The sequence below is a fragment of the Schistocerca piceifrons genome, chromosome 4 (assembly GCF_021461385.2).
Source record: "Schistocerca piceifrons isolate TAMUIC-IGC-003096 chromosome 4, iqSchPice1.1, whole genome shotgun sequence".
Classification (NCBI taxonomy): domain Eukaryota; kingdom Metazoa; phylum Arthropoda; class Insecta; order Orthoptera; family Acrididae; genus Schistocerca; species Schistocerca piceifrons.
Window position 1 is genome coordinate 486,008,905 of NC_060141.1, and position 27,219 is coordinate 486,036,123.

The following is a 27,219-nucleotide window of genomic DNA, read 5'->3' on the forward strand; positions in this document are numbered from 1 at the left end:
CTCTTCAGGAAACTTGGTTTCCAACAACGCAAATCCCCACCCTCCGTGACTATCGGGGTTATTATAAGAACCGGGCAGCTTATGAAAGGGTGTCTGGTGGCATCTGCATCTATGTCTTTCACTCTCTTTACAGCAAATCTGTCCATCTACAAACACCTTTAGAGGCTGTCGCTGTTTGGGTGTGGATGCCACAGGCTGTTACCATCTGCAGTCTTTACCTTCCACCGGATGGTGATGTCGCGCAGCATGTCCTGGCTGCGCTGACAGCCCAGTTGCCACCACCTTTCTTGTTACTGGGCGACTTCAACACCCATAACCCTCTTTGGGGTGGGTCAGTGGCAACAGGTCGAGGTGCCACCGTTGAGCATGTATTGGCACAGCTCGATCTTTCCATTTTAAATGATGGTGCCTTCACACAATTCAGTGTGGGGCATGGCACGTACTCCACCATCGACCTTTCGATCTGCAGCCCTAGCCTCTTACCTTCTGTCCAATGGAGTGTGCATAACGACCTGTGTGGTAGTGACCACTTTCCGATCTTTCCATCACTGCCACAGCGTCACTCTTCTGGGCGCCCTAGCAGATGGGCTATGAATAAGGCTGACTTGGACTTGTTCTCCTCCATTGCCGCTATTGATCCTCTCTCTAATGACGCCATTGATGCGGTGGTTCACTCGGTCACCACCGGCATTGTTACTGCCGCGGAATCTGCCATTCCCCGTTCTTCTGGGTCCCCTCGGTGGAGGACTGTGCCTTGGTGGTTGCCTGCGATCACTGAGGCAATTAAAGATCGCCGGCGGGTGCTCCAGCGTCACAAGCAGCATCCATCTTTAGAAACCCTCGTCGCCTTTAAACGGCTCTGTGCACGGGCCCGTCGCATCATTCGCCAACACAAGCAGGAGTGCTGGGAGCGGTATGTGTCCACCATTGGCCTCCATGTCTCTCCATCGCAGGTCTGGGCCAAGATTCGACACCTCTATGGCTATCGGACCCCAGTCAGCGTCCCTGCTCTCTCACTGAATGGAGCAGTTTGTACTGACTCCGATGTAATTGCCAACCGCTTGGCAGAGCATATTGCTCTGATTTTCGCTTCTGCGAATTACCCACTGGCCTTCCGCTCCATTAAAGTGTGGATGGAACGTCGGAGCCTTTCATTTCGCACCCACCATCCTGACTCCTCCATTCAGTGAGTGGGAATTTCACAGTGCCCTAGCCGCTTGCCCTGATACCGCTCCTGGGCCAGATCGCATCCACTGTCAGATGCTGAAACACCTTTCAGTGGACTGCCAGCGACGCCTCCTCGACCTTTACAACCGTCTCTGGGTCGAGGGTGAGTTTCCGTCACAATGGCAGGAAAGCATTGTCATCCCCGTTTTGAAACCTGGCAAGAACCCTTTGGAGGTGGACAGCTACCGCCCCATTAGCCTCACCAATGTTCTTTGCAAGTTGCTCGAACGGATGGTGAGCCGGCGTTTGAGTTGGGTACTCGAGTCTCGGGGCCTCCTGGCCAGGGTGGGTTCCGTAAAGGCCGCTCTGCCGCCGACAATCTGGTGAGCCTGGAGTCCGCCATCTGTACGGCCTTTGCCCATCATCAGCACCTCATTGCTGTCTTTTTTGACATGCGGAAGGTGTACAATATGACATGGCGCCATCACATCCTCTCTACACTTCATGATTGGGGTCTTTGGGGTCCGCTGCCAATTTTCATATGCAATTTTCTGTCGCATCGTACCTTCCGCGTGCATGTCCTGGCCTCCCATAGTTCCTCCCAAGTTCAGGAGAATGGGGTACCACAAGGATCAGTCTTAAGTGTCTGCCTGTTTTTAATTGCAATTAATGGGTTCGCTGCGGTGGTGGGAATGTCTGTCTCCGCTTCCTTGTGTGCTGACGACTTCTGCCTCTACTATAGCTCCATTGGCATTGCCGCTGCTGAACATCAGCTGCAGGGCGCTATTCGCGAGGCGCAGTCTTGGGCTGTAGTGCATGGCTTCCAGTTTTCGGCTGCCAAGACCTGCGTTATGCATTTCTGCCAGCGACGCACTGTTCACCCAGAGCCGCGGCTTTATCTTGATGGCAAACTTCTTGCTGTGGTGGAGTCACATAGGTTTTTGGGTGTGGTTGTTGATGCCCGGTTGACTTGGCTGCCTCATATTCGGCAGCTTAAACAGATGTCTTGGCGGCATCTAAATGCTCTGCGATGCTCGACACGAGCTGGGGCGCCGACCGATCTACCCTCTTACGGCTCTACCAGGCGTTAATCCAGTCCTGTCTGGATTATGGGAGCCTGGCTTATGGTTCAGCATCCCCTTCGGCGTTGTGGGTGCTGGGCCCAATCCTTCACAGCGGGATACGCCTTGCCACTGGTGCTTTCCGGACCAGCCCTGTAAACAGCTTACTTGTGGAGGCAGGTGTCCCTCCACTGCAGATACAGCGCCAACACTTACTGGCCGCTTATGCTGTGCATGTTTGTAGCTTGCCCGGGCATCCTAATTATTGTCTCCTGTTCCCGCTGTCAGTTGTCCATCTCCCAGAACGTCGGCCCCGGTCGGGTTGTACGATCGCCATCTGCGTCAGAGAGCTTCTCTCCGGGCTTGGGGTTTTCCCTCTTCCACCTCCTTTCCGGGCTCCTCTGCGTACACCCCCGTGGTGTGTGCCTCGCCCTTGCGTTTGGCTCGAATTGGCACAGGGCCTGAAGGACTCAGTCCCTCTGGAGGCCTTCCGCCGCCACTTTTATTCCATCCTAGCCACGTATCAGGACTCTGGCATGTTTTACACTGACGGTTCGCTGGTTGCTGGTCGTGTCGGTTATGCTCTAACTCTAGGGGACCATTACGAACAACAATCCTTGCTGGCTGGCTGCAGCGTTTTCACTTCTGAGCTGTTCACCATCTTTCGTGCCCTAGACTATATCCGCTCCTGCTCAGGTGAGTCCTTCGTTATCTGTAGCAACTCCCTGAGCAGTTTACGAGCTATCGACCAGTGTTTCCCTCGCTCTCATCTGGTGATGGCTGTCCAGGAGTCCCTCCATGCTTTTGCCCATTGTGGCCACTCTGTGGTCTTTGTGTGACCCCAGGCCATGTTGGGATACCTGGCAATGAAAATGTTGACCGCCTGGCAAAAGAGGCCACGAGTAAACCATCTCTGGACATTGGCACCCCTGAGACTGATTTGCAAGCCTTCTTACACCACAAAGTTTTTGCGCTATGGGACGCTGAATGGCGCAGTCTGACCACACCCAATAAACTCCATGCTATTAAGGAGACGATGACTGTGTGGCGGTCATCCATGCGAGCCACTTGCAGGGACTCAGTTGTCCTTTGTCGGCTCCGCATTGGCCACACCCAGCTGACGCACAGTTATTTACTGCGTCGGGACGACCCTCCTCTGTTGCTGCGGAGCAGCTTTGACAGTGGCCCACATTTTGTTGGCCTGTCCCCTTTTAGCTGTGGTCAGGCAGACATTTGCGCTGCCTGATATGCTCCCTGCCCTTTTAACAGATGATACTGCCATGACAGGCTTAGTTTTGTGTTTTATTCGGGCAGGGGGCTTTTATCACTTAATTTAAGTGTTTGTCCTTTTTTGTGTTGAGTCTGGCATTTAGCCTACGGTTTTAGACTGAGTTTTTAATGTGTTTCTCAGTGGTTGGCTTTTCCTTTCTTTGTCTCTGTGGTCGGCCAACCACTGTCACACTCTGTGTGATTTTTATTTCCTCTTGTCTGGTCTTTGTCTCCGTCCTCTTGTCCTCTGTCGTCTGTCGTCTTTGTCACTGTTCCTTTTTATTCTGTGTGGGGTTTTGCCATTTTGGAACAAGGGACCGATGACCATAGCAGTCTGGTCCCTTTAATCCCTCACAACCAACCAACCAACCTACCTACCTTTACCCCGACCATGATGTGTTGGCTGCCCTGCAAAGCAGGCCACAAAGGTAGATTGATCTTGCTCCAACTTAACACACCTGTCATGTAGGACAGCCTGTATGCTAAGGACTTGGGAAAAAACATGTTTTTGCCTGTATTCCCACTCCTTTTGGAGCTACAAAGCTCTAAACCCCACAACACACACACACACACACACACACACACACACACACACCAGCTGACAAACCCTACATTGCTGGATATTCATTTTGCCAATTTTCTATTAGAAACGAAATCAAAAAACGAACTCTGTTTGTAGCTTAAGGTAGAAAAAAATGTATTTCCATGTATTCACAAAAACACCATTGAAATTATGAGGCTGTCATACAGAGAAATGTGCATAATGTACAAATGCATAATTGCAGCTGCATCATATGTCTACAAATCGATTTTGTAAACATCTCTGTGGCAATGTCTCTTCATTGCTCTATACACAGCTATTGTCTTTACCTACAGCCATTTGCACTTCACAGTTGAAATCTGTGAAAAGTACTGCCAGGTGTCATGGATTTCCTGAAGATGACAGTAGGAGTGTCTCAGTAGTAAAGAATAAATAGATTACAACTTCATGCACACTGCAGCATTTTTTCATGTATCTTGGTGTTTATGATGTCATATCTTCTGAACTGTGATAGATAGATGGTTCTTACTGCCACAGTGATGGTTGTCTGACAGTAAGGGATATATGTACCAAGTTTGGTTGAAATCAGCTCAGTGGTTTAGAATGAGATGGGGAAAACACACACACACACACACACACACACACACACACACACACACACACACACACACACACACACGTGCATCCCTTCCTAGACACACCTACACACACAAATATACATTTTTATAATATGTGTAGAAGTAAGGAATTTGAAAATAAAAGAGAAAAATGTAAATTTTGTTTTGGTGCTGGCATATTAAAACACTTTGTATGGAAGTTAATTAAGTGTTGATACCTCTCAGGCTCTCCTGTGATAACAGGTTAAGTGTACAGGTGAAAGAAGTGACCTTGCGGTGGAACTGTTGAATCTGAAAAGTGGGACAGAATAGTACCCATGGTAGGCAAGAAAGAAGGAATATGTAAGGCTAAATGTGTTAAAACTGGAGGAGGAAAAAAGACAGACACGCATACCACCCCTTACCCCAATAAACCTTCCCAAGGGGGTACTTCCATGGTAGGCCAGAGGATGAAGATCTTCATCAGTCCTCCACAATGGACACCATCAGCTTAACTTCCACAGGCCACATGAAATGACACTAACAAGCTAGCATTGTATGCATATGGAGAGTGTAGCACCCAAAGCAGTAACTTATATCCTACATGTCAACTAAGCTACAAAGAGGATAGATTAGCTATTAACATTTTATACTTCATCTTAGTGTTATTATTAAAGTCGGGGTCATATAACTTGGCTACCTAAAGTGTAAATTAACCTGCCCTAAAAAAGTTGTACAAACCCAACCATTATCTATAATTATAATTGCCATCCAGTAGAAAATTATATAAACCCTCACGTGATTCTGTCATTTATTAAATTAAATCCATTATAAAATATCCTACCGTATGTTCCATAAGATCTTCGCTTATATTGTGTACTTGGACAGATAAAAACATTAATTTAGATAATAACCTTAATCTAAACTTGTTAGTGGATTGATGTCATTAAATTGTAATGGAAGAGTTGGAGGATGTTCTGTTTCGTCAAGTATTTGAGTTACTATTAGCATCACCATTACTTGTGAACTCTCCTGTTTCAGCAAATTCCAAGCAGAAACTGATCAACCTCTTTAACAGAAAAACAATATAGCTTCTGTGCACAAGGTACAAAGACAACAGTAATTACAACTATATTAGGGAGCAGCAAAAGTGACGGCTGGAGGGGCAAGCGTAGATGGCATCACTTGTATCTTTTCTATATGCTTTGTCCTTGCCACACACCTGTATCATCCCATGTCGATAACTCTTGTCCTGCACATGTTGAACTGAACCCAGCAAACTGTGTGGTCTGGCAGTGCTTCCTGGCACATGTATGCTCAGTACATTACATGGCGCTCACTTGAAAGTGGTATTTTATAGGCAAAATTGGCAGACAGCACATTGATAACCAAAATTGGCAGACAGCACATTGAAATAATGATTTTTGAATCAGAAGCAGGCAGTGACTTATTTTAAAGTATTTATTATGGCTGTGAAGCTGTATGCCAAGAAAGTGCTTAGAAAATATTGTTGTGCAACAGCAGTCCCCTCATATTAAGGTATTCTCGTATGTTGTAGAAGTTATATTAAGCCAGCTACAGTATTACTATTCATATGTTAAATTTCTGTTAAGATTATGTAAACATTTAAGCATTCCTTCATTTTGCGCATTAGGTTTAACCTAGATACCAGGCAGAAAACACGTGTTGTCTCCTCCCCAAAAGTAACATTGACAAATGTCACCACAGGCAGTGTGCACCAGGTGGTTGTTCTGCCTCTTGTTGACTTTTTTTTATTTTTTTGTGGGGAGAGGTGACGGGGTCAGAGGTAAGATGACAGGAAAGGGAGCAGAGAGAGGGAACAGTGTTCACAGCTGTGACATCATCAGTCGCTTCCTCAAGGACATGCTGCACATCTTTCATTTTGAATGTCCAATTTCTGGATGTGACCTTTCCCTTCACTAGAGCCCACAAATTTTCTCCGGGATTGTATTAGCAGTGGTAGAGCAACAGCCTCACAACTTCATGGCCCATTTTTGCTGCTAAGCTGTCAAATTCATATTGATTATAAAGGTGCTTGTGGTGCCTGACTTCCTCAACATATCTGCTTTTGTATTGTGGCTGAAATAGAAATACTCCACTCTTTTAGCGACTGTACAATTTCTTCCTTCTTTGTACTTGAATTAGGATTAATGTTTAAATACAAAACTGCTCAGTTCTTCATGATAATCAATGGATTTGCAGGATGTAAATATTAGCTTTGCTCTTATGATAAAACCGTATTCAAATGATGCTGGATGACAGACAATAAGTCTTGTTTCCTCTGCCAGTCGATACTTTCAACCCATCATTGACTTTCAAATCCTGCCAGATCTCCTTTCTGGTATGAGTTTGACTTAGCTAGGTCTCATTGAGATATATAATAGGGCAATGATGATTTTCTTTCCAGATGTTGTGCATGTTTTTTCAGAAAAGTAGTCCTGGCTGTTGCAGTATCAGATCTCTTCCATCAGAATGTGTCTTCCATCATTGCATTTTCTGTACCTAAATTCTAGCGATATCAAAATTCTTCCACTTGAATGGCGTCCCCTGTGAAAGCAATCTTGTCATTTAATATATCTGTGACCCTTTGCCTTGTAATATACTTGCCAGTCATAAAATTCTAATACAGTGCAATGAACAACATCTTGTGGATAAAACTGCAATTCAGTGACAGTTATTCTTCCACTAATATCTTTTCTCGGAGATCGAAATTTCATTTTTTGACCATAGGTTTCCGTTGCCTATGCTTCTGAAAATATGCTGTGTGCAGTTCGTAGTGAAACACCACATGTCCTTGTTGTTGCATTGGCAATACAATTTCGTCTCTTCTGGCATTGTCTTTAAGATCACAAAGGAATTCGTATACCTGGTATACAACAGTCTTTGTTTTGCTCTCTGCATCTTGAAACTCGCCCATCCTAATTTTCAAACAAAAAAATACTGCTCAGTGAAAATCAGTGTTCTCTTTGCAAACATACACTTCCATGTTGCATACACACAAACGAATGCTGGAAAGCAGATAGCAACATGCCGTACCTGTAGCAGCATGAATGATGTACAGTATTGCCACAAGAATTCTGTTAATGATAGGTGTTTGTTTGTTAGCCATTGCTGCTTACAATGCCACCTGAACGGCATGCATGGCTGAGCGTAGAGTCGTGGAACAAGCTGGAATTGGTCAAAGGCTTCTCATTGGCACTTAGTAACGCAGTAAAGATGAGGGGTAGAAGAAGTGACCTGGCCCTAAGTAGGTACTTTCGTACAGCACAGAAAGAACGCATTCCTTGTGCAGAGGACAAAAGATACTAAGACCACAGAAAGTATTGGTAGACTCTGCACTAGTCTCCACTCCTTTGTAGATTATTTATGAAATAGAGAGGCCTTTCAAATTTACGACAGAGGAATACACTGATGTGGTGTTTATTTCTGGTAAATGTGATGGTAATGTTATGGCTGCAGTTAACAAATATCGTGTATGTTATCCGACTCCAAATGCACCGACCCTTAGTGGAGTATTTCAAATGTTACAGGAGCCAGGTTCTCCACCTAGCGTTCATAATCAGTACGAGTGCTCAATACGTGAAGATGGTGATTAGGATATTATGGATGCTGTTCAACATAGCCTAGGTGCCAGTACATGACGTATCTCTCAATGATTGTTGTTGTTGTTGTTGTTGTTGTTGTTGTGGTCTTCAGTCCTGAGACTGGTTTGATGCAGCTCTCCATGCTACTCTATCCTGTGCAAGCTTCTTCATCTCCCATAGCTACTGCAACCTACATCCTTCTGAATCTGCTTAGTGTATTGATCTCTTGGTCTCCCTCTACGATTTTTACCCTCCACGCTGCCCTCCAATGCTAAATTTGTGATCCCTTGATGCCTCAAAACATGTCCTACCAACCGATCCCTTCTTCTAGTCAAGTTGTGCCACAAACTTCTCTTCTCCCCAATCCTATTCAATACTTCCTCATTAGTTATGTGATCTACCCATCTAATCTTCAGCATTCTTCTGTAGCACCACATTTCGAAAGCTTCTATTCTCTTCTTGTCCAAACTATTTATCGTCCATGTTTCACTTCCATACATGGCTACACTCCATACGAATACTTTCAGAAATGACTTCCTGACATTTAAATCAATACTGGATGTTAACAAATTTCTCTTCTTCAGAAACGCTTTCCTTGCCATTGCCAGCCCACATTTTATATCCTCTCTACTTCGACCATCATCAGTTATTTTGCTCCCCAAATAGCGAAACTCCTTTACTACTTTAAGTGCCTCATTTCCTAATCTAATTCCCTCGGCATCACCCGACTTAATTAGACTACATTCCATTATCCTTGTTTTGCTTTTGTTGATGTTCATCTTATATCCTCCTTTCAAGACACTGTCCATTCCGTTCAACTGCTCTTCCAAGTCCTTTGCTGTCTCTGACAGAATTACAATGTCATCGGCGAACCTCAAAGTTTTTACTACTTCTCCATGAATTTTAATACCTACTCCGAATTTTTCTTTTGTTTCCTTTACTGCTTGCTCAATATACAGATTGAATAACATCGGGGAGAGGCTACAACCCTGTCTCACTCCTTTCCCAACCACTGCTTCACTTTCATGCTCCTCGACTATTATAACTGCCATCTGGTTTCTGTACAAATTGTAAATAGCCTTTCGCTCCTTGTATTTTACCCCTGCCACCCTCAGAATTTGAAAGAGAGTATTCCAGTTAACGTTGTCAAAAGCTTTCTCTAAGTCTACATATGCTAGAAACGTAGGTTTGCCTTTCCTTAATCTTTCTTCTAAGATAAGTCGAAAGGCTAGTATTGCCTCACGTGTTCCAACATTTCTACGGAATCCAAACTGATCTTCCCCGAGGTCTGCTTCTACCAGTTTTTCCATTTGTCTGTGAAGAATTCACGTTAGTATTTTGCAGCTGTGATTTATTAAACTGATAGTTCGGTAATTTTCAAATCTGTCAACACCTGCTTTCTTTTCTCAATGATTAACATTTCATAATCTAAGGTGTGGCGTACACTGAGGTACAATAATTTATATCCTTACCATTAACAAAAGTGCATCATTTATATCCAGGAGATCCTGTGCTTCACTTGGAGTTGTGCAATTGGTTAAATACTAATTGGCGGTTACGCAAGTACATTTTATATTTACTGATGAGGCACAGTTTACTCGAGATGGTAGAAATAATTCACATAATGAGCACATTAGTCTGAAGCAAACCCACATGCAACAGTGCAACATAATTTCCAGCAGTGATTTAGCATAAATACGTGTTAATTATCCTCACAACCTTGTACAAAAACAAATCTCCTGTGCCTTATCTTTCCAGTCTCCCACCACCTCACTAAGTCCCACCGTCTGACCACAGAGGAGTATTCCCCTCATAACTTGGTACCACCCAGGATTGGAGGAACTGAATCATATTCTCTGCCAGGGTTTCCACTACCTCTCGTCATGCCCTGAAATGAGAAATGTCCTGCCCACTATCCTTCCCTCCCCTCCTTCAGTGGTATTCTACTGTCCACCGAACCTACACAATATACTTTTCCATGCCTACACAACCCCTGCTCCCAGCCCCTTACCTCATGGCTCATACTCCTGTAATAGACCTAGATTTAAGACCTGTCCTATACATCCTCCCACCACCACCTACTCCAGTCCAATCACAAACATAACCTATCCCATCAAAGCCAGCGCTACCTGTGAAACCAGTCATGTAATCTACAAGCTAGGCTGCAACCACTGTGCTGCATTCTATGTGGACATGACAACCAACTAGCTGTCTGTCCGCATGAATGGCCACCGACAAACTGTGGCCAAGAAACAAGTGGACCAACCTGCTGCTGAGTACACTGGCAGACGTGACATCCTTCATTACAATGACTGCTTCACAGCCTGTGCCATATGGATCCTTTCCACCAACACCAGCTTTTCTGAATTGCACACTTGGGAACTTTCCTTGCAATATATCGTACGTTCCTATAACCCTCCTGACCTCAGCCTTCCTTAGTCATTGTCCTCTCCCATCCACCCCCTTCACTGTTCCTATTCCAGCACTACACAGCCCTCATTCCTCCATCATATGCTGTCTTTTTACTTCTCTCCTTTCCCACTATCCCCCACCCTCTCTCCACCTCATCCCTCCCTCCGTCTAACCTCCCAACTGCACATAGCTGCCCTACCCTCTTTCCACCTCATCCCTCTGTGCTCCCCAACAGCACGTCTGTCTGCCACACCTACCCTACTATCCCTCCCCCTCCCCACCCCAGCCTCCTCCTTACTCCCACCCAGTTGCCACTCCCACCATGCACCAGTGCTGCTGCTTGCAGTGTTACCTCAGTTGCTTATGACTGCAGTCATGCGTGTGTTAGTTGCGTTTGCATGAGTGTGTATGTATGTGTATTTGCCGTCTAATTCTGATGGAGACCTTACTGGCCGAAAGCTAATTTGTGACAGTCTTTTTGTTGTGACTATCTGTGACTCAGCATCTCTTCTATATCGTGAGTGGCAACTTTCTTTTCACAATATTGTTACATTCCACCCTGGATTTTCCATTGTTAAACTTCATAGTTTTATCTTCAAGCCTCTGTGAATTCAGGTTTTTCAGCTTTTCCATGGTGCCCTTCTGTGGTTCATACAAAGCTGTCGCCTTTTCTGCTGGCATTCATCATATATGTTCATTTCCTGTTATAGCCCTGTTTGGTATGTGTCCTTTGCACTTGGGCAGTATTCTAGGACTGGCTGCCTGAGAGTTTTGCAAGCAATCTCCTTTATATATTTTCCCAAAGTCTGAGACTATTTGATCATTCCAGTTGTTAGTCCCACAAATTGTTGCCCTGAGATATTTGTATGCATTGCTTGATTTCATTTGTGACTCATTGAGTTTGTTACTGCATTTTGTGACTGCAGAATTTTATGTTTCTGAACAGTTAAACCAAATTGCCAATCTTTGCACTACTTTGAAATTTTATTAAGATGACTGGATACTTGCGGAGCAGTGCTGTTGCATGCATTTTGCCTGTTGTGCTTGAGCCAGTTGCCCACTCTCCTGCCCTCACACACACCGTTAGGGCTGTACAAACATCTATACTAAAGCTTGGCTGTTTGACTGCCCACATGCCCACATGTCAGTTGTTTGCTCACCATGCCCACCTGTGCCTGCAGGTGCCTTCCTGCCCACATGTGGGCACTCAAGGCGAACAGCTTGTGTTGGAGGGTCCCACCAGTCACAAATGTTCTGCTAGATATGTCAGTCACTCTTGTACATTTGAGCCATAGTTCCTGTATATATTGATGCCCAGAGCTAACTCTTTTAAGAGTTCCTGCTTGAGGGATTACATAATTGTGCGTTTATTTATTTTAATGAACATAGAAATCTCTCTACTTATTTTGATTGTCCTTTGTACTTTAGTAAACTTTGCTGCTGCAACTGCCTCACAGTCACTGACACAAGTCTCACTATAGAGATCCTCAAAGAGTCCAGGTTTCTTGTTTCCATTGTGTATAATATATTTCCATCATGAGGGAGCTTCTGAACTATTTGTCCAAAGTACTTTTCAGAGAATGTGTTTAGTGTTGCTTCACAAGATGTCTGTTCACATCCACAATTTATAAAACTAATTTTCCCAGATGATAGCTGAACGATTAAAATCTCCTCCAATGATGGTAGTATGGGTGGAAAAGATATGCATTAGTGAGCTAATGTTCACTGAAAAGTTCTCAGTTACATCTGGGTGTGAGTCTGGTGTTCGATAGAAGGACCCAGTTACAAGTTTACCCCTGCGCTGGATACTGAGTCTTGCTCCAGCAATCTCGCCTGCAGCTACACTATCTGTTTTGGTAGAATTGAGTATTGCGTATACTTTGATGAATGTCATACCTCCATTTCCCATTAGCCTATCCTTTCACTATACACATAGTTTAAACTCAAAAAACTGCAGTTAATGTCAAATTTTAGCCAACATTCTGTATGTAGGATTATGTGACGATCACTGCTTTTTAATAGTGCTACACACTTTGGGACTTTGTTTCAAATGCTTTGGCAGTTGATCACTAGTATTTTAATTTCTCTTCTCTAAGCTGCACTTCTTTGGATTTAATACATTGGATCTCCTACAGTTATCATTATTTGGAGAGCTACCTAATCTAATATACATTTGTGGCCCTGCACACCCCACACACAGTTAGTTTTCTGGGTAATAGCTATTGATGTGTGGTGCACCCCTGATCCATTAAGGGGCATCCTACAGTTTTCACATATAGAGTGCTTGTCTAGGAAATCACAGCCTAACCTGTCCTAAAACCTTCAAAGTCTGTGGTTCAGGCCTTCCAAATCAGTCAAAATCAGGAAACAAAATATGTTCTGGGGAAAGTTCTGCAGATTATGAGCTTCATTATCATTCTGTGAACATGACTGGTGTTCTTCACATTCACTGCCAGTTGCTAGAATGATTGAAATGTTACCTTGGAAGCCCAGTTGGCAGGTATCAATGTTTCCAATTTGTATGACAATCTGCAGCTGATTGCACCATATTCTCTCAACTGTCACCAGAATAGCCTCTTCAGGTATATGCACCACTGCACAAGGTGATTCTGCTTATCATTTGATGCAGTTTCTCTAATGGGTACCATTATTCACTTTACATTCTAACTGCCAACAATTAACACACCCCTACCAACTGCATCTACTTTCCATTGATGTAGGACACTGTAGACTTCCCAACAGGTAAAGGTGCCTCACTGGCTCAATTTCACTGGGATCAGCACCTCAAATTTGTTGGTAGAACAATGTGTGTAGTTCTCTGAATTCTCCCTGGTCCCTGCCTTCTCCATTTCAGGGTTTCTTTTTTTTAATTTCAGCGTTATTTACTGCCAACTTGTTTCTCTTTTCGATTACTTACTTTCGATCTGTTTAACCACTTTCCAATTCTGTGTTGAAAATGAAACTATACCTATCATTTACAATGTATTTATTACACCATACACATCATGCTTATTTACATTATGCTAACTTGAAGAGAAAGGAAAAACATTTAGATTATACTTAATAATTAAAGAAAAAAAGCTATTCCAAGCAGTATGTTTTCAGCCAAATACTGTGGACAGTTTTTCAGATGGCAGCATTGTCATGATTTCTAGCCTTCTGAGAGACTGTGCCACCCACTTGTCAACACTTCACTGCAGTTAGAAAATAGCCTCACATTCTGTACACTGGAACACTGAATCCAAATACCCAGCAATGAAAACTACTGATTACCAACTTCGAGACATTTGTCATGTCAACATATAATTGGCATGGCGTGGACATATGCTTTTCAGTGAACATCTGAAGAAATTTACACACCTTTAGAGTATCTGCACTATTGAGACCAGTCATTCCAGGTACAGTCTGCAAGATCCTTGCAAGGTCTACATTAATGCGTTTCAAGCCTATTGTCTTTGGGTTAAAACATGAATCTAAGGCTTTGAAGACTGGTTCATTTGGATCTGTGGCCAAGAGAGTTGACAACCTCATCTGAATATGCAACGTAGTATGCTTCAATCCCTCCTTAACTTCTGTCTGAAATACTTCCCCCCCCCCCCCCCCCCCCCGTCTCTCTCTCTCTCTCTCTCTCTCTCTCTCTCTCTCTCTCTCTCTCTCTTCCTCTCTCTTTTTAATCGTATTTGTTTAATCACCAAAATTCCTTTGCCCAGTACTCAAACATTCTTCAAGCCATTTTAACTTTCTTCAAAGTGTGTGCAAAGTGGAACATTTTGAACCCTTTAACAAGGCAGTCATAGTAATGAATTCACTGACATATTCTTTAACAAATGTAGTCTTCACAAGAATCCAGTTCACTTCATCACCCAACAGAGAATTGCCACACACTGTACCTGCATTAGACAGCTCTCACATATCATCACTGTGGAAGAATTCAATCATGTCTTCAAAATATTCTGCCCGTGGTTGTGGAGAACCATGGGTCCAGGGTGTTAAAATGGCTTATTAAATTCCTGTGAAAAAAAAGTTTGCAATCACATTCATTAAATATACCCAGCATTTAACGTGGTTTAAATGATCACCTATGATTGTTTTCTAACAGTCAGCAAATTTGTTCATGTATCAGGCAGTGTCATTCATTGCAGCTTTCACATTATCATACTGTATATCGTATTTGAGAAGATCCCTAAAATTATACAAGCACAGTGCATTGAGTTTGCTGCTTCCAGAACTTTTATAAGTGCAACAAAAACTTTCTTCTCATACAACATTTCAACAGTTATCAACTGCACAGCAGAGAAACAAACCAATTCTGTTGGTGGGCTCATTGCCTAATATAATAACATATTTACCTGCTAGTTGCTCCATTACATCATTTTTTTCATTGTTGTTGTATCACAGCTTTTACACATTTTGTGTTACCAGCACCTAATAAGGATCTTTTATTCTGTTACATACCTGGCTTTTTAAATTAATTTGATACTCTACTAGAACACAATTTATTAAATGTTAAGTTTTAACTTTTATTAGGGAGAATGTCAAACTGTATTTTACCTGTTAACAAAATGCAGCCTATCTTCAATGAAATCATTCTTCTGTTGCTGAAAATCTTTGTTTTCCAGTTTGTGGAGTGAAATGGGCCCGATAACTACAGTTACTTTTCTTCTTTTTCGCAATTTCAAAGCTGCTACTAATTGAAGACTGCCACTTTATTTGCAAACTGGACTGTTCATTTTGTTGCATGTACACTTTTTATTTTGCTTGTGTTTCAAAATGGTGTCTTTGCTTAAGAAAAGAAAAGAAAAGAAAAGAAAAGAAAAAAGAAACTACTGCCTTATCAGGAGCGTAAAACCCTTCAGTTTCAAATTCCCACACCTTGTCATCAGCAGTCACTGTAGGCTTCAGCATTTTCACAGTTACAAATTACTTCAGCACATTTGTACTTCACCGAGTTTAGGATGCAATGAATAGAGACAGAATGTGTTCTAACTTGAGATTTCATGATAATTTTAGAGAAAACATTGATAGTGCTGCACTGCTGCAAACTTTGAACATTGGGGTGAAACAGTTACATGACCAAAAAAAGGAAAGGTGAGATGAACAACAAAAAGCTGTATGTATTTGTGTCTGAATTGAACAATTATGTTGATATTAAATCACTTTTCCTAACATAGTACAGCAGAGCCACACTAATTCAAACCCCGGTAATCCGAATGTTTGGTTAATTCGAACATGAAAAATGTTAGTCTAAGTATGGAAAACTGTGCAGTAAACTGCTGTACATACACACTATTTAAATTTACACAGTACAGTAAACATGTATTAGAAAAAATGGCAAGAAACATTAGGTTTAAACAATGCATATCAATGAAAGAAAAGTTGTCAAACTTACTAAAATACAGTGGACGTTTTGTCCCTACTTTTTAGATGAAAAAAACTCAGTCATTGTTTTTTGGCATAATGAAGAGTCTGTTATATAAGGCATAGCTGCGCCATCATCTCATAAACATCAAATCAGCAAGTTTAGCAGTGGGCTGTTGCTCCAAATAATGTAGCACAAGGTCAAGGGCTTCTGCTGCGTCACTGTGTGGCACCAGCTCTCCTTTGTCACTTTCAAGCTCATTATCACTTCCTTCACAGCTGTCCACCTCTTCCTGGTCTTGAGTCACAGCAGCAACTAAATCAGTGTCAGTCAGGTTCTCCACACATGCCCCATCTGCTGCCATCCACTCGTCTACATCACCTTCACTAGCTTCTTCACACCCAGTGATTGTCTGTATCATTTGTAGTAGAATTTTCTTTTCATTTTCAACTAGATTGTTCTGAAATTCAAGAGTGTCCACACTTTTCTCCACGATTTTCTCAGAGTCTTTTCTGAAATATTCTGCCATGCCTCAGCAGCCCAATAAACAACATGCTTCACATTGGTCTTTCTTATTTTGTCCACTAAAGGAATGCTATCATCTTGGATCAGCATTCTTAAAAATTGTTTTCTGTAAATCAGTTTTAATGTTTGCAGTACGCCCTGGTCCATCAGCTGTAGAAGTGGTGTAGCACTCAGTGGCAAAAACTTCGTCACAATTTCTCTGTCACATAATTAATCAGTGCTGGGCGTGAGATGACACATTATCAATCAAAAGGATTGTATGGGGAGACAAATGATTTTCCTGGCCGTGAAGCCATTCTTTGAACAGCTTACCATCCATCCATCCATCCATCCATGCCTGCTTTTTTCTGGTTGCAATAATATATGGGCAGGGACTTCATGTTGCAGTTTTTAAAAGCTCTGGGCCTAGCAGATTTGCCGATCAGCATTAAAGGCAGCTTGTGAATACCAGCAGCATTACTGCACACTAATAAAGTCACACAATCTTTGCACATTTTAAAACCAGGAGCATGGTCTTCTGCTTTTGATGCCAGGCTTTTTGTTGACAATGCCCTAAAATTAAGGCCAGTCTTGTCAGCTTTATAAATTTGTTGGGGAGAATACTTTCCCTTTCTTATCATGTTTACAAACTCACCCAAGCATTCCTTCGCTGCATTACAGTCAGAAGAAAGTTCCTCTCCAGTAATTGTTAGCTGATGGATTCCATGATGTTCTTTGAATCTGCCCAGCCAACCCGTACTTGCACTAAAAGACTGATCACCATTCATTAACTTGTTTAGGTAAACAGCCTTCTCCTGAACCAGTGCTCCACTCAAAGGAGTACCCGTTTCTCTTTCCTGCGTAAACCAAAGGAAAAGAGCTTCATCCACTTTATCACACTGGGACTGTTTCAAAGACTGCCAAATTTCAAGTGTTTTTCCTGAAGACGTTGCAAAGCTTCACTGTCTCTTCTTCCAATCACAAATGGTTGCTTTGCCAACAGCCAGTTCCATTGCCAGTTTAGATACATTCTCACCATTGTCTATCCAATTCAAAGCATTCAGTTTTTCTTTGAGAGTTAACGTTGTATGTTTCCATTTACTCTTGACGAAAATACATACACCACTACACCTGAACGAATAAAATAAACTGTTACGCATGCCAATGATTGATAACTAACGTAACCAAGCACTTTGTGAGCCGACTGGCAGTGCACTGACCTCAGACACTACAAAAGTCTCCACAATGCACAACAACAAGGGCAGGGAGTGAGAGAGAGCCATTGTTCCCACACTTGTTCCCATTTGTTACCATGGTGTATCTATTTATCTGCTTGGTATACTTCATTCTAGAAACTCGTAACCGTAATTCCGGCTAATCCAAACAAATCGGTGATGTGAACGAGGTCCGGTCCCAATTAGTTCGGATTAACAGGACTCTACTGCACACATTACAAGATAAGTTTACTCTCTGACAGATAGAGAGTTTGTTGTGCTTTGACCTATATGACGAATGCTGAAATTTTTTGTCTGATAGAAGTTTAAATTACATAATACTTTTACACATTCACTAATGGTAGTTTTGTTACAAAAATAAACATTAGTGCTTATGAAGCACAGAGTTCAACCATATATACAGCTGTCTATTGTGCACAATACTCTTTAATCACTCATGTTGGCAGCGACTGGAAGCAAAGTGCCTTCAGTCTCACTTCTTAACATGGGGAGTGAACTGTTATTTTAAACTAGATTATTTACCACAATCAGTAATGATGGAAAAGTTAGTACCTGATTTCAATGTTAAATAGCTATCAGATGTCACGGACATCCGGAGATGTACGATGTTTGTTACCTTCGAGTAGTGGAAACTGCTATTTTCCACATTATTTCTTTAATAACTACCAGTAACTTGTTATCCCACTAAAATTCACAGATTTTGTTTTACTTCATTAAACAGTGCTGATTTCACACTCTTCATTATGTTGTTGTTGAAATGAAATTTTCCTGTGGTATGTCCTGTGTTACATGTATAGGAGGCAGTATCCACAGGAAAGGATAGTATTTGAAGTGATTTTTATATTTATTATAAGTGTGTCTTGGTAGCACACCCATTCACAGCAGCTTCCAATTGCTTGACATGGGAATCCCCAGCTGCTTACAAACTGCAACTGACTCGTCTCATTCCCAAGAACAACAATCACAGTCAGGCCACATCAAGACTTGGCATGTTTTTCTAAACACTAAACAAATAATATGAAATTAATCTCAATGATTCTATTGTAATTTCATGATGATTTATGTTATGAGGATAACAAGTTACTTTTAAGAACTGAAGCTACAGTGCCCAAGAAAGTGATTTGGGCCATAATGAGAAAAAAAACATGGGATAAAATTTACTACTTACCTGGAGCTACCTGTACAAATTCAAATATGTCTTTTTTCTTCTTTTGTTGAGGTTGTGTGTAACAACAAACTTGAAAATAGTGGTGATTTACTGCAATATTAACTGCTGTGGAAGAGAGAATCTAAATAGAATACTATATGACAATTATAATTTCCACTGAACACTATATTATGCCACAGCAGTTAATTTCAGATGAGCTGCATTTGCATTGCAATTACAATCTTTATTACAAACACTTTTTTTTAACAATTAGGTCAACAAACTAAAAAGGAGTGGAACTATTGAACTAATCACATTGGTATCTATACTGCAACTAACAGAAATTGATTTTTCCAAACAAGATAGTACTGCTGTAAGTTTTAGAACATATTACACACAATATTTATAAATATAATAGAGGGAAACATTCCACGTGGGAAAAATATATCTAAAAACAAAGATGATGTGACTTACCAAACGAAAGTGCTGGCAGGTCGATAGACACACAAACAAACACAAACATACACACAAAATTCAAGCTTTCACAACAAATGGTTGCTTCATCAGGAAAGAGGGAAGGAGAGGGAAAGACAAAAGGATGTGGGTTTTAAGGGAGAGGGTAAGGAGTCATTCCAATCCCGGGAGCGGAAAGACTTACCTTAGGGGGAAAAAAGGACGGGTATACACTCGCGCGCACACACACACACACACACACATATCCATCTGCACATACACAGACACAAGCAGACATTTGGAATGACTCCTTACCCTCTCCCTTAAAACCCACATCCTTTCGTCTTTCCCTCTCCTTCCCTCTTTCCTGATGAAGCAACCGTTTGTTGCGAAAGCTTGAATTTTGTGTGTATGTTTGTGTTTGTTTGTGTGTCTATCGATCTGCCAGCACTTTCGTTTGGTAAGTCACATCATCTTTGTTTTTACAATATTTATAAACATAGACATACACTGGAATTCAGGGGGTAGTGATTGTGTTGCCAGAGATAATGCAACCAAAATTTGTTGAAGGACAAAGGTTATTTACAGCTGACGATACAGTACAAATTATGTGAGGAAAAGCTAAATCGCTACTTACCATGAAGATGACACATTAAGTTGCAGACAGTCTCAATTAAATAACACTTACACATTAACTTTTGGCCACAGCCATCAGCAGTAAAAGAAAGAGAAGCACACACCATTCATTCACACAAGCGAGCACGTCTCATGTACACAAGATCACCATTTCCAGCAGTTTGGACAAGAATGCGACTGTCACTTGGAATGGAAGCAGCAGTCTAGAGGGGGCAGGGAAGGGGAAGGGATAGCAGTGTATGAGAGGGGGAGGTGTGGAGTGCTGTGTGGTTGTGTGTGTAGGGACTACACTGTGACAGTACTATGTATGTGTCAGATTTTGCTCTGTGGCTACATCTCTTAAAACTGTAGGCCTACATTCATACTGTATATCTGGTCTTATTTTTATTTTTTATCACATATTGAAGTAGATACTGGTTGCAGAATTTTGAATACACAGTCTTGTGCTGGTTTCAATCTTCGCATATTTGCTTTTGCTACAATTCTTATTCTGTTTTATTGTATTATATGAATAGATTAGGACCATTTACTTGAAAATTGTGCTTCAGCTGTACCATCATGCTACACCTCTACCTTATGTATCGTGTTTTACATGATGACTTTTTGGTCAAAATTGATTGTATGTGTTGGATGCGCAACCTGAACCTGCTGACCCCATCACCGATAAATCAGTGATGTCAATGATAAATTGACTTTGTCAAAGTAGAGATCTATAATCACATGAATACTGAAAACTGCGCATGCACATGAACAGGGATTGTAGCATTGTCTGCTGATGTCAGAAGCTAACCAATTCCCATCATGCACACTCATTGTATAGTAATGGATTTTGTGCTTTTGTGTGTTCCTAATGTTTAGTTTAGGTTTTGCTTTGTTTTGTGGCACACTGCAAAGATATTTTTCTTATAGTGTTGTCTCACAAGAGAGACCAAATATCTGAAAGTAAAAAGGTATTTAGGTTTCATTGAACCTGGACAAAGCAAATACCTACACTATGCGTAAATAAGAATGTAAACAGATCAAAATTTTAAATGAAAATTGTTTCAACACTGGAACAGTCACCTCTGTTGAACAAGAAAAATAATTTTCTATGTTATTTGGTTCTTAGAAAGAAAACAAGGCACAAAGCATAAAATAAAAATGCATTATTGACTGCCTTCTAAAATAAATTAAGCTGTTTTGTAATATAAGGGAGGGGAGGGTGACATTTCACCAATTATTTAAGTTGTCAACCATGTTGAAAATTTACCATATTTGTCCAGAACATTCAGCAAGTGTTGCTTTGATCATTAGAAAACACTATTTTCATTGCTAATTCCTTGTTCCTATTACAATATTTCAACTTTTCGTAAGAATAATTGCCTCTCATAATGTTGCTTTCTCTGTTCGGATGCCAAACTGCAGAGCAGGCAGCTGTCACGACAAACACAATTTTAACGCTGACAAGTGAGACTCAGTATAGGAATAATATATTACGGGCAGTGCAGCAGACTAACTCACTACAAGTAGTTGACTGATGCAAGAAAGTCATTCATTTAAAAGGGGCTTATCTCTTAGTGCAGCGACTCAATGTGGCATGGACTCAACAAGTCATTGGAAGTCCCCTGCAGAAATATTGAGCGATGCCACCTCTGTATCTATTCATATTGCAAAAGTGTTGCCATTGCAGGATTTTATGCACAACCTGACCTCACAATTAAGTCCCATGTCGTGCAGTCTTGGTGGCCAAACCATTTGCTCAAAGTGTACAGAATGTTCTTCAAATCAGCGACGAACAATTGTGTTCTGGTGACAATGTCGCATTGCCATCCATAAAAATTCCATAGTTGTCAGGGAACATGAGGTCCTTGAATGGCTGCAAGTGGTCTACAAGTAGCCGGACATAATCTTTCCCAGTCAATGATCACTTCAGTTGGACCAGAGGACCCAGTTCATTCCATATAAACACAACCCACACCATTGTGGAAACACCACCAGCCTGTACAGTGCCTCATTGACAACTTGGATCAGTTGCTTCATGGGGTTTGTGCCAGACTCAAACCCTACCATCAGCTCTTACCTTCTGGAATTGGGACTCATGTGACCAGGCCAGTTCTCTAGGGTCAACCAATATGGTCACAAGCCCATGAGAGGCACTGCAGGCAACATTGTGCTGTTACCAAAGGCACTTGCATCAATTGTCTGCTGTCGTAGCCCATTAATGCCAAAATGCACTGTCCTAACTTATATGTTCATTATATCCCACATAGATTTCTGCAGTTATTTCACGCTGTGTTACTTGTCTGTTAGCATTGACAACTCTACATAAACGCCGCTTGCTCTTGGTCATTAAGCGAAGGCAGTTGGCTGCTGCGTTGTGCATGGTGAGAGGTAACGTTGGAAATTTGGTATTCTTGACACACTCTTAGCACTGTGGACTTGGAATATTGAATTCTCTAACGATTTGTGAAATCATGAGGCTAGCTCCAATTACCATTCCACATTTAAAGTACAACCATAATCATGGTGGAAACCTTTTCACATGAATCACCTGTGTACATATCACAGCTCTGCCAGTACATTGCCCTTTTATACCCTATGTACAAAATACTACCACCAAGTGTATGTGTGCTTATATCTATCCCATGAATTTTATCACCTCATTGCATTTTCAGGAGGTGAACTAGCACTTTCTCTCTGTGAGCCATCCCCCTCCATCTTTGTTTACCCTCATTCATACTATACGCTGATCTTTCTTATTCTGGTGTCCAAGTGACTTGCCCTTCCATTCTAACCTCCCCCAACATTTTATTGTCTCTTCCCTGAGAAAGAAACTATTAGTGCCGAAAGCTAGGTAATGTGTCACTTTTGCTTTTATATGCATGTAACAGTGGTACTGTACATTTTGGCTCTTGGAGATAAATACTGGCAAACTGTTCTGTCTCGTAATTTAAATGGTAGTTTTGCATGTTTTACTTGCTTATAAAGTTTATAATTATTTGTTTGCACAATATGAAGTTAAAGATAATTGTATTCTGTTTGCTGCTTTGTAGAGATGTTTGAAAATAGTTTTGTTCACACTTTTTACAGTTATTTCAATTGATTATCACTGTAGTATTTCTGTTTACCTGAATTTGATTTTCATAAAGCTGTAATTTCGCAAAAGAGAATACTCATATCATTTTTTGCAAGCTTATTTATGCTTACTTTTGTTTTTATTTTTTTATTTTTGTTTCTTTCTTGTCTTTTGTTTTCAAGTTTGTAGCAAGTACCCAAACCCTCCGTGTCCACCAACTGATGTACCCCTCTATGGGACACATGGACGAACATCAGAGTTGGAGCCTTCACCAGACTCTTGTCCTCGTTCAACATGGGTCCCCACACGACTTTCTCATTGTAAGGGTGATGACACGCTGAATAACTGTTTGTTGTGCTTGATGTCATAGATGCTGTGCATTATATTGTAACTCAGATAAACAACACATATGTCATTGATAATCCACTATAATGCCCTGTATTTCAAATTTGTTGTGAGGTATAACGAAACCATACTTTCATTTTACGCTTGGAAGAAGAAACTTAATTACACTCAGTTACTGTTTGTGATTAAAGTAAATTATAGTTAGTAAGCTAAAATTTTGTTCAGCTCTACACATTATAGTATTGACACAATGTCTCAAAAGAAGTTCTCTTCATTTTCTTAGTGACATGTTGGTAAACCACTTATTCAAAGTCAGTTTGAGTTGTTACTTCTCCAGGCCAAAAACAGAGCTACTAATCAATTTATTTATTTACTACCCCACCACTTCTCTCTCTCTCTCTCTCTCTCTCTCTCTCTCTCTCTCTCTCTCTCTCACTCTCTCGCTCGCTCTCTCTCTGTCTCTCTGCAGCCCCTCCTGCAGGAGGTTCGAGTCCTCCCTCAGGCGTGTGTGTGCGTGTGTGTGTGTGTGTGTGTGTGTGTGTGTGTTTGTTTGTTTGTTTGTTTGTTTGGGTTGGGAGAGTGGGCAGTTACGCACACACTTGCACCCACAAGCCTATTTGTGATCTTCTGTGATGATATAGTTAGTCTGGTTGTACTGACTTGACATATTTCGAGATGGTGTTTGCCAAAATTTGTTAGCAGCTGTTATAGTGTCATATTTGCATGTCACTGCTACTCATCAGCGGTTAATTTTGGGCACACAACTTACTCGGTAAATTTATAGGATATTTTATGATTATATAGTTATAAAATTAAATTGTGTTAATATGAATGAATATATTGAATCATTAAGGCAATGGTAGAAATCATACACACTTCCAACCAATTTCTCACAGGAATTCAAAAGTGTATTTTTAGTTTTTTTATTTTCCATAAGATTATACAGGATGTGCAAGCTAAAAATATTATTATATGAAATTTAATAACTTGAGAAATAATTGAGGTATTTATTGATGGTAGGTTTCCACAAGTATGGTATCTGAAAAGTTTTTTTTACACATATAATGCAACTTTATATGCACACTATTAGTGGCATGACAGAAATCTAATCTGTATTCCACTTCTCTCCGATTGTTTGCAGCATTGCAGGTGTAAAATTTGCAATGGCTGTATGAATGCGGTGATGCAGTTCTGGTAGGTCATGAGGTGGTGCCTGGTTCTTCATAAACCCCCACAGAAAAAAAAAATTACGTGACGTAATGTCTGGGCTTCTAGCAGGCCGAGCAAATGATGGACTGGCAATCCCAATACAGTGATTTGGACATTCGTGATTCAAGAAATCCCTCACAGTGTCCATAAAATGGCATGACGTGCAGTCCACACTCACATTGAAAGCAACATTGTATCAGTGTAACATACTTCAGCTTCGTTAGAGAAAGCACATAAAACACCTTCTGCTGTGGAGTCCACATGGCTCTGATAAGCTTTACATGAACAAAGCTATTACATGCATGCACAAGTGGTACCAACTGTCACAAACACACACAAGTTATTACTTTTTATATTATTACATGTTCAACCTGGACACCCTGTATTTAAGCAGTTGTGTATAGTCTGTGTCTATGTATGTTGTATATTCTGATTCCAAGCTGTTTTTCTAAATGCATTTGTGACGTTGTACCCAGTATTGATCGGGTCCTTTGGTCTGGAGCCAAGTGGAGGGTCTCAACCAAAGGCTCCATGGTTCTGTGATGGTCTTGGCTGCAGATTTCTTACCTGTGTTACGGCGTGGAGAATTGGAAGACTTCCCTTGATAGGTCGGGGTGCACTACACAAAGGAAGCAGCTCCTCATTTAGCAGAGTACTTGTAGAGTGCACGTGAGAGCTTTTTAAGCTAGGCATTAGTTTGGAGTCCTCTGATGAATGCACACCAGTCAGTACGCAGAGAGTGGAATCAGACAAAGTAAAGACACTTGGACTATCAGAAGTTTAAAGGTAAATTGTTGAAGTATTCATAACAAAATTACTGAATTTACTGCCCTTTGGGAAAGTTATTGTGCCCAAGGTATTCTCAAAACAGAAAGCTGGCTGAAACCCGAAGCAGAAGGTTCTGAAATAATTAGCAAGGCACGGAATGTACATCAAAAAGACAGGTTAGAGGCCGTAGAAGGGCATGGTTCATTGCAGTTGACAAAAATATTGTGCCTATCATGGTCAAAACTGAGTCTTGACCATGAAGTTATCTGGACACTGTAACAGACCTAGGTGAACTCAAGTTAAGTATTGGATATTTTTACCAGCTACCCTTTTCCACCATGACAGTTATAGAGTCGTTCGAAGAAAACTTGTGATCAGTAATGTGGAAATATTCAAATTATGCAATATTAATTAAAGTCACATTTAACCTACCGAGTATAGACTGGAACATTTCTGGATTCATTGCAGATGGTGCAGACAGGCAGTCTTGTGAAGTACTTTTGAACATATTTTCCTTAAAACTGTCATGACCAACTAGTTTGACAGTGCAATTGACCTTATTGACGGTGTCAGTATAGAGACAGGGATTAGTGGACATGTTGTCATTGCAGCGATGCCTACTAAAGTTAATAAATCCATTAAGAATGCTAGGAGATTATTGTTGCTCGAAAGAGCAGGTAAACAGTTGTTCGAATCATCAAGAAGGCTAAGAGAGTATTTTTGCTAGAAAGAGAAGGTATGCAATTGTTAGTATCATCAAGAAGGCTACAAGAGTATTTTTCCTGGAAAGAGCAGGTAAGCAGCTGTTAGCATCCCAATTAGAAAATGAATTGACACCATTTAGTTCCAGTATGATGCTTAGGGGCAAAGTTTAAACAGATGGTAAATCACACCATGGAGAGAGGGAGAAGTATGTGTCAAGTAAGTTTATTAAGGATAAAAAACACTAACCATGACTTACTAACAGAATTTGGAAATTTCTGAGGAAACAGAAACTGTTGAACTCTTGGTCTCTTGGTTCAATAAAGAATATGTAAATGTACAATTTGGTGTGTCTGTAACGAGATCAATGTGCAAAGCATACAACTACCACAGTCATACCGTAGCCAGTGATGTTGTTGAGAACCTGAGAAAATTATGATTCTATGTGAAATCACTAAGCAGGTCACTCATTGTCCAGTCTGATCTGGCAGTAGAAGACAGCAAAAAGAAACTCAAAGTTTTAAATCTCACTTTTAAGAAATTATTCATGCATGAGGATTGTATAAATGTACCGTTGTCCGACTGTTGTACAGACTGTCAAATGCAAGGTATAGTAATAGTCATCCTTGGATAGAGAAGCAACTAGTAGTGTTGAAAATCAGTCACCAGACCTGGATGGGATCCCAATTCAGTTGTACGGAGAGTACTGTACTGCATTTGCCACTTAACTTAGCTTGCATTTATCACAAATGTCTCACGCAGCGCAAAGTCCCCAGTGGTTGGGTAAAAGAACAGACATGCAAAATTACAGATCAGTACGTTTAACATCAGTTTGCTGCAGAATTCTTGAACGTATTTTCATTTTGAATATGATAAATTTCCTTGAGATGGAAGAGCTTCTGTCCATATGGATGTAGAAAGCATCACGTGGGTGAAACTTGGCTTGCCTTCTTCTCACATTATATCTTGTGAACCACTTATGAAAGGCAGCAGGCATATTGTGTATTCTGAGATTTCCAGAAAGCATTTGACACAGCGCTCCACTGCAGACTGTTTATGAAGTTACAATCATGTGGAATAGGTTCCCAAATATGCGAGTGACTTGAAGACTTCTTCAGTAATAGAACCCACCAAGTCATCCTCTATTGCAGTTGT

At 41.2% G+C, this 27,219-nt stretch overlaps 1 protein-coding gene across 3 annotated transcripts in view; it reads left to right on the plus strand.

Moving 5' to 3' along the window:
- Positions 1–27,219, plus strand: part of LOC124795021 (mothers against decapentaplegic homolog 4) — a 161,892-nt gene that overhangs the window by 41,628 nt on the left and 93,045 nt on the right. For 2 of the 3 annotated variants that reach the window (XM_047258787.1, XM_047258786.1), the window contains exon 6: positions 23,223–23,360. The exons of the other annotated variant lie outside the window; for it this stretch is intronic. In XM_047258787.1, coding sequence (XP_047114743.1) covers positions 23,223–23,360 — 138 coding nt within the window. The remainder of the gene's footprint in view (positions 1–23,222; positions 23,361–27,219) is intronic. 3 annotated transcript variants of the gene reach the window in all.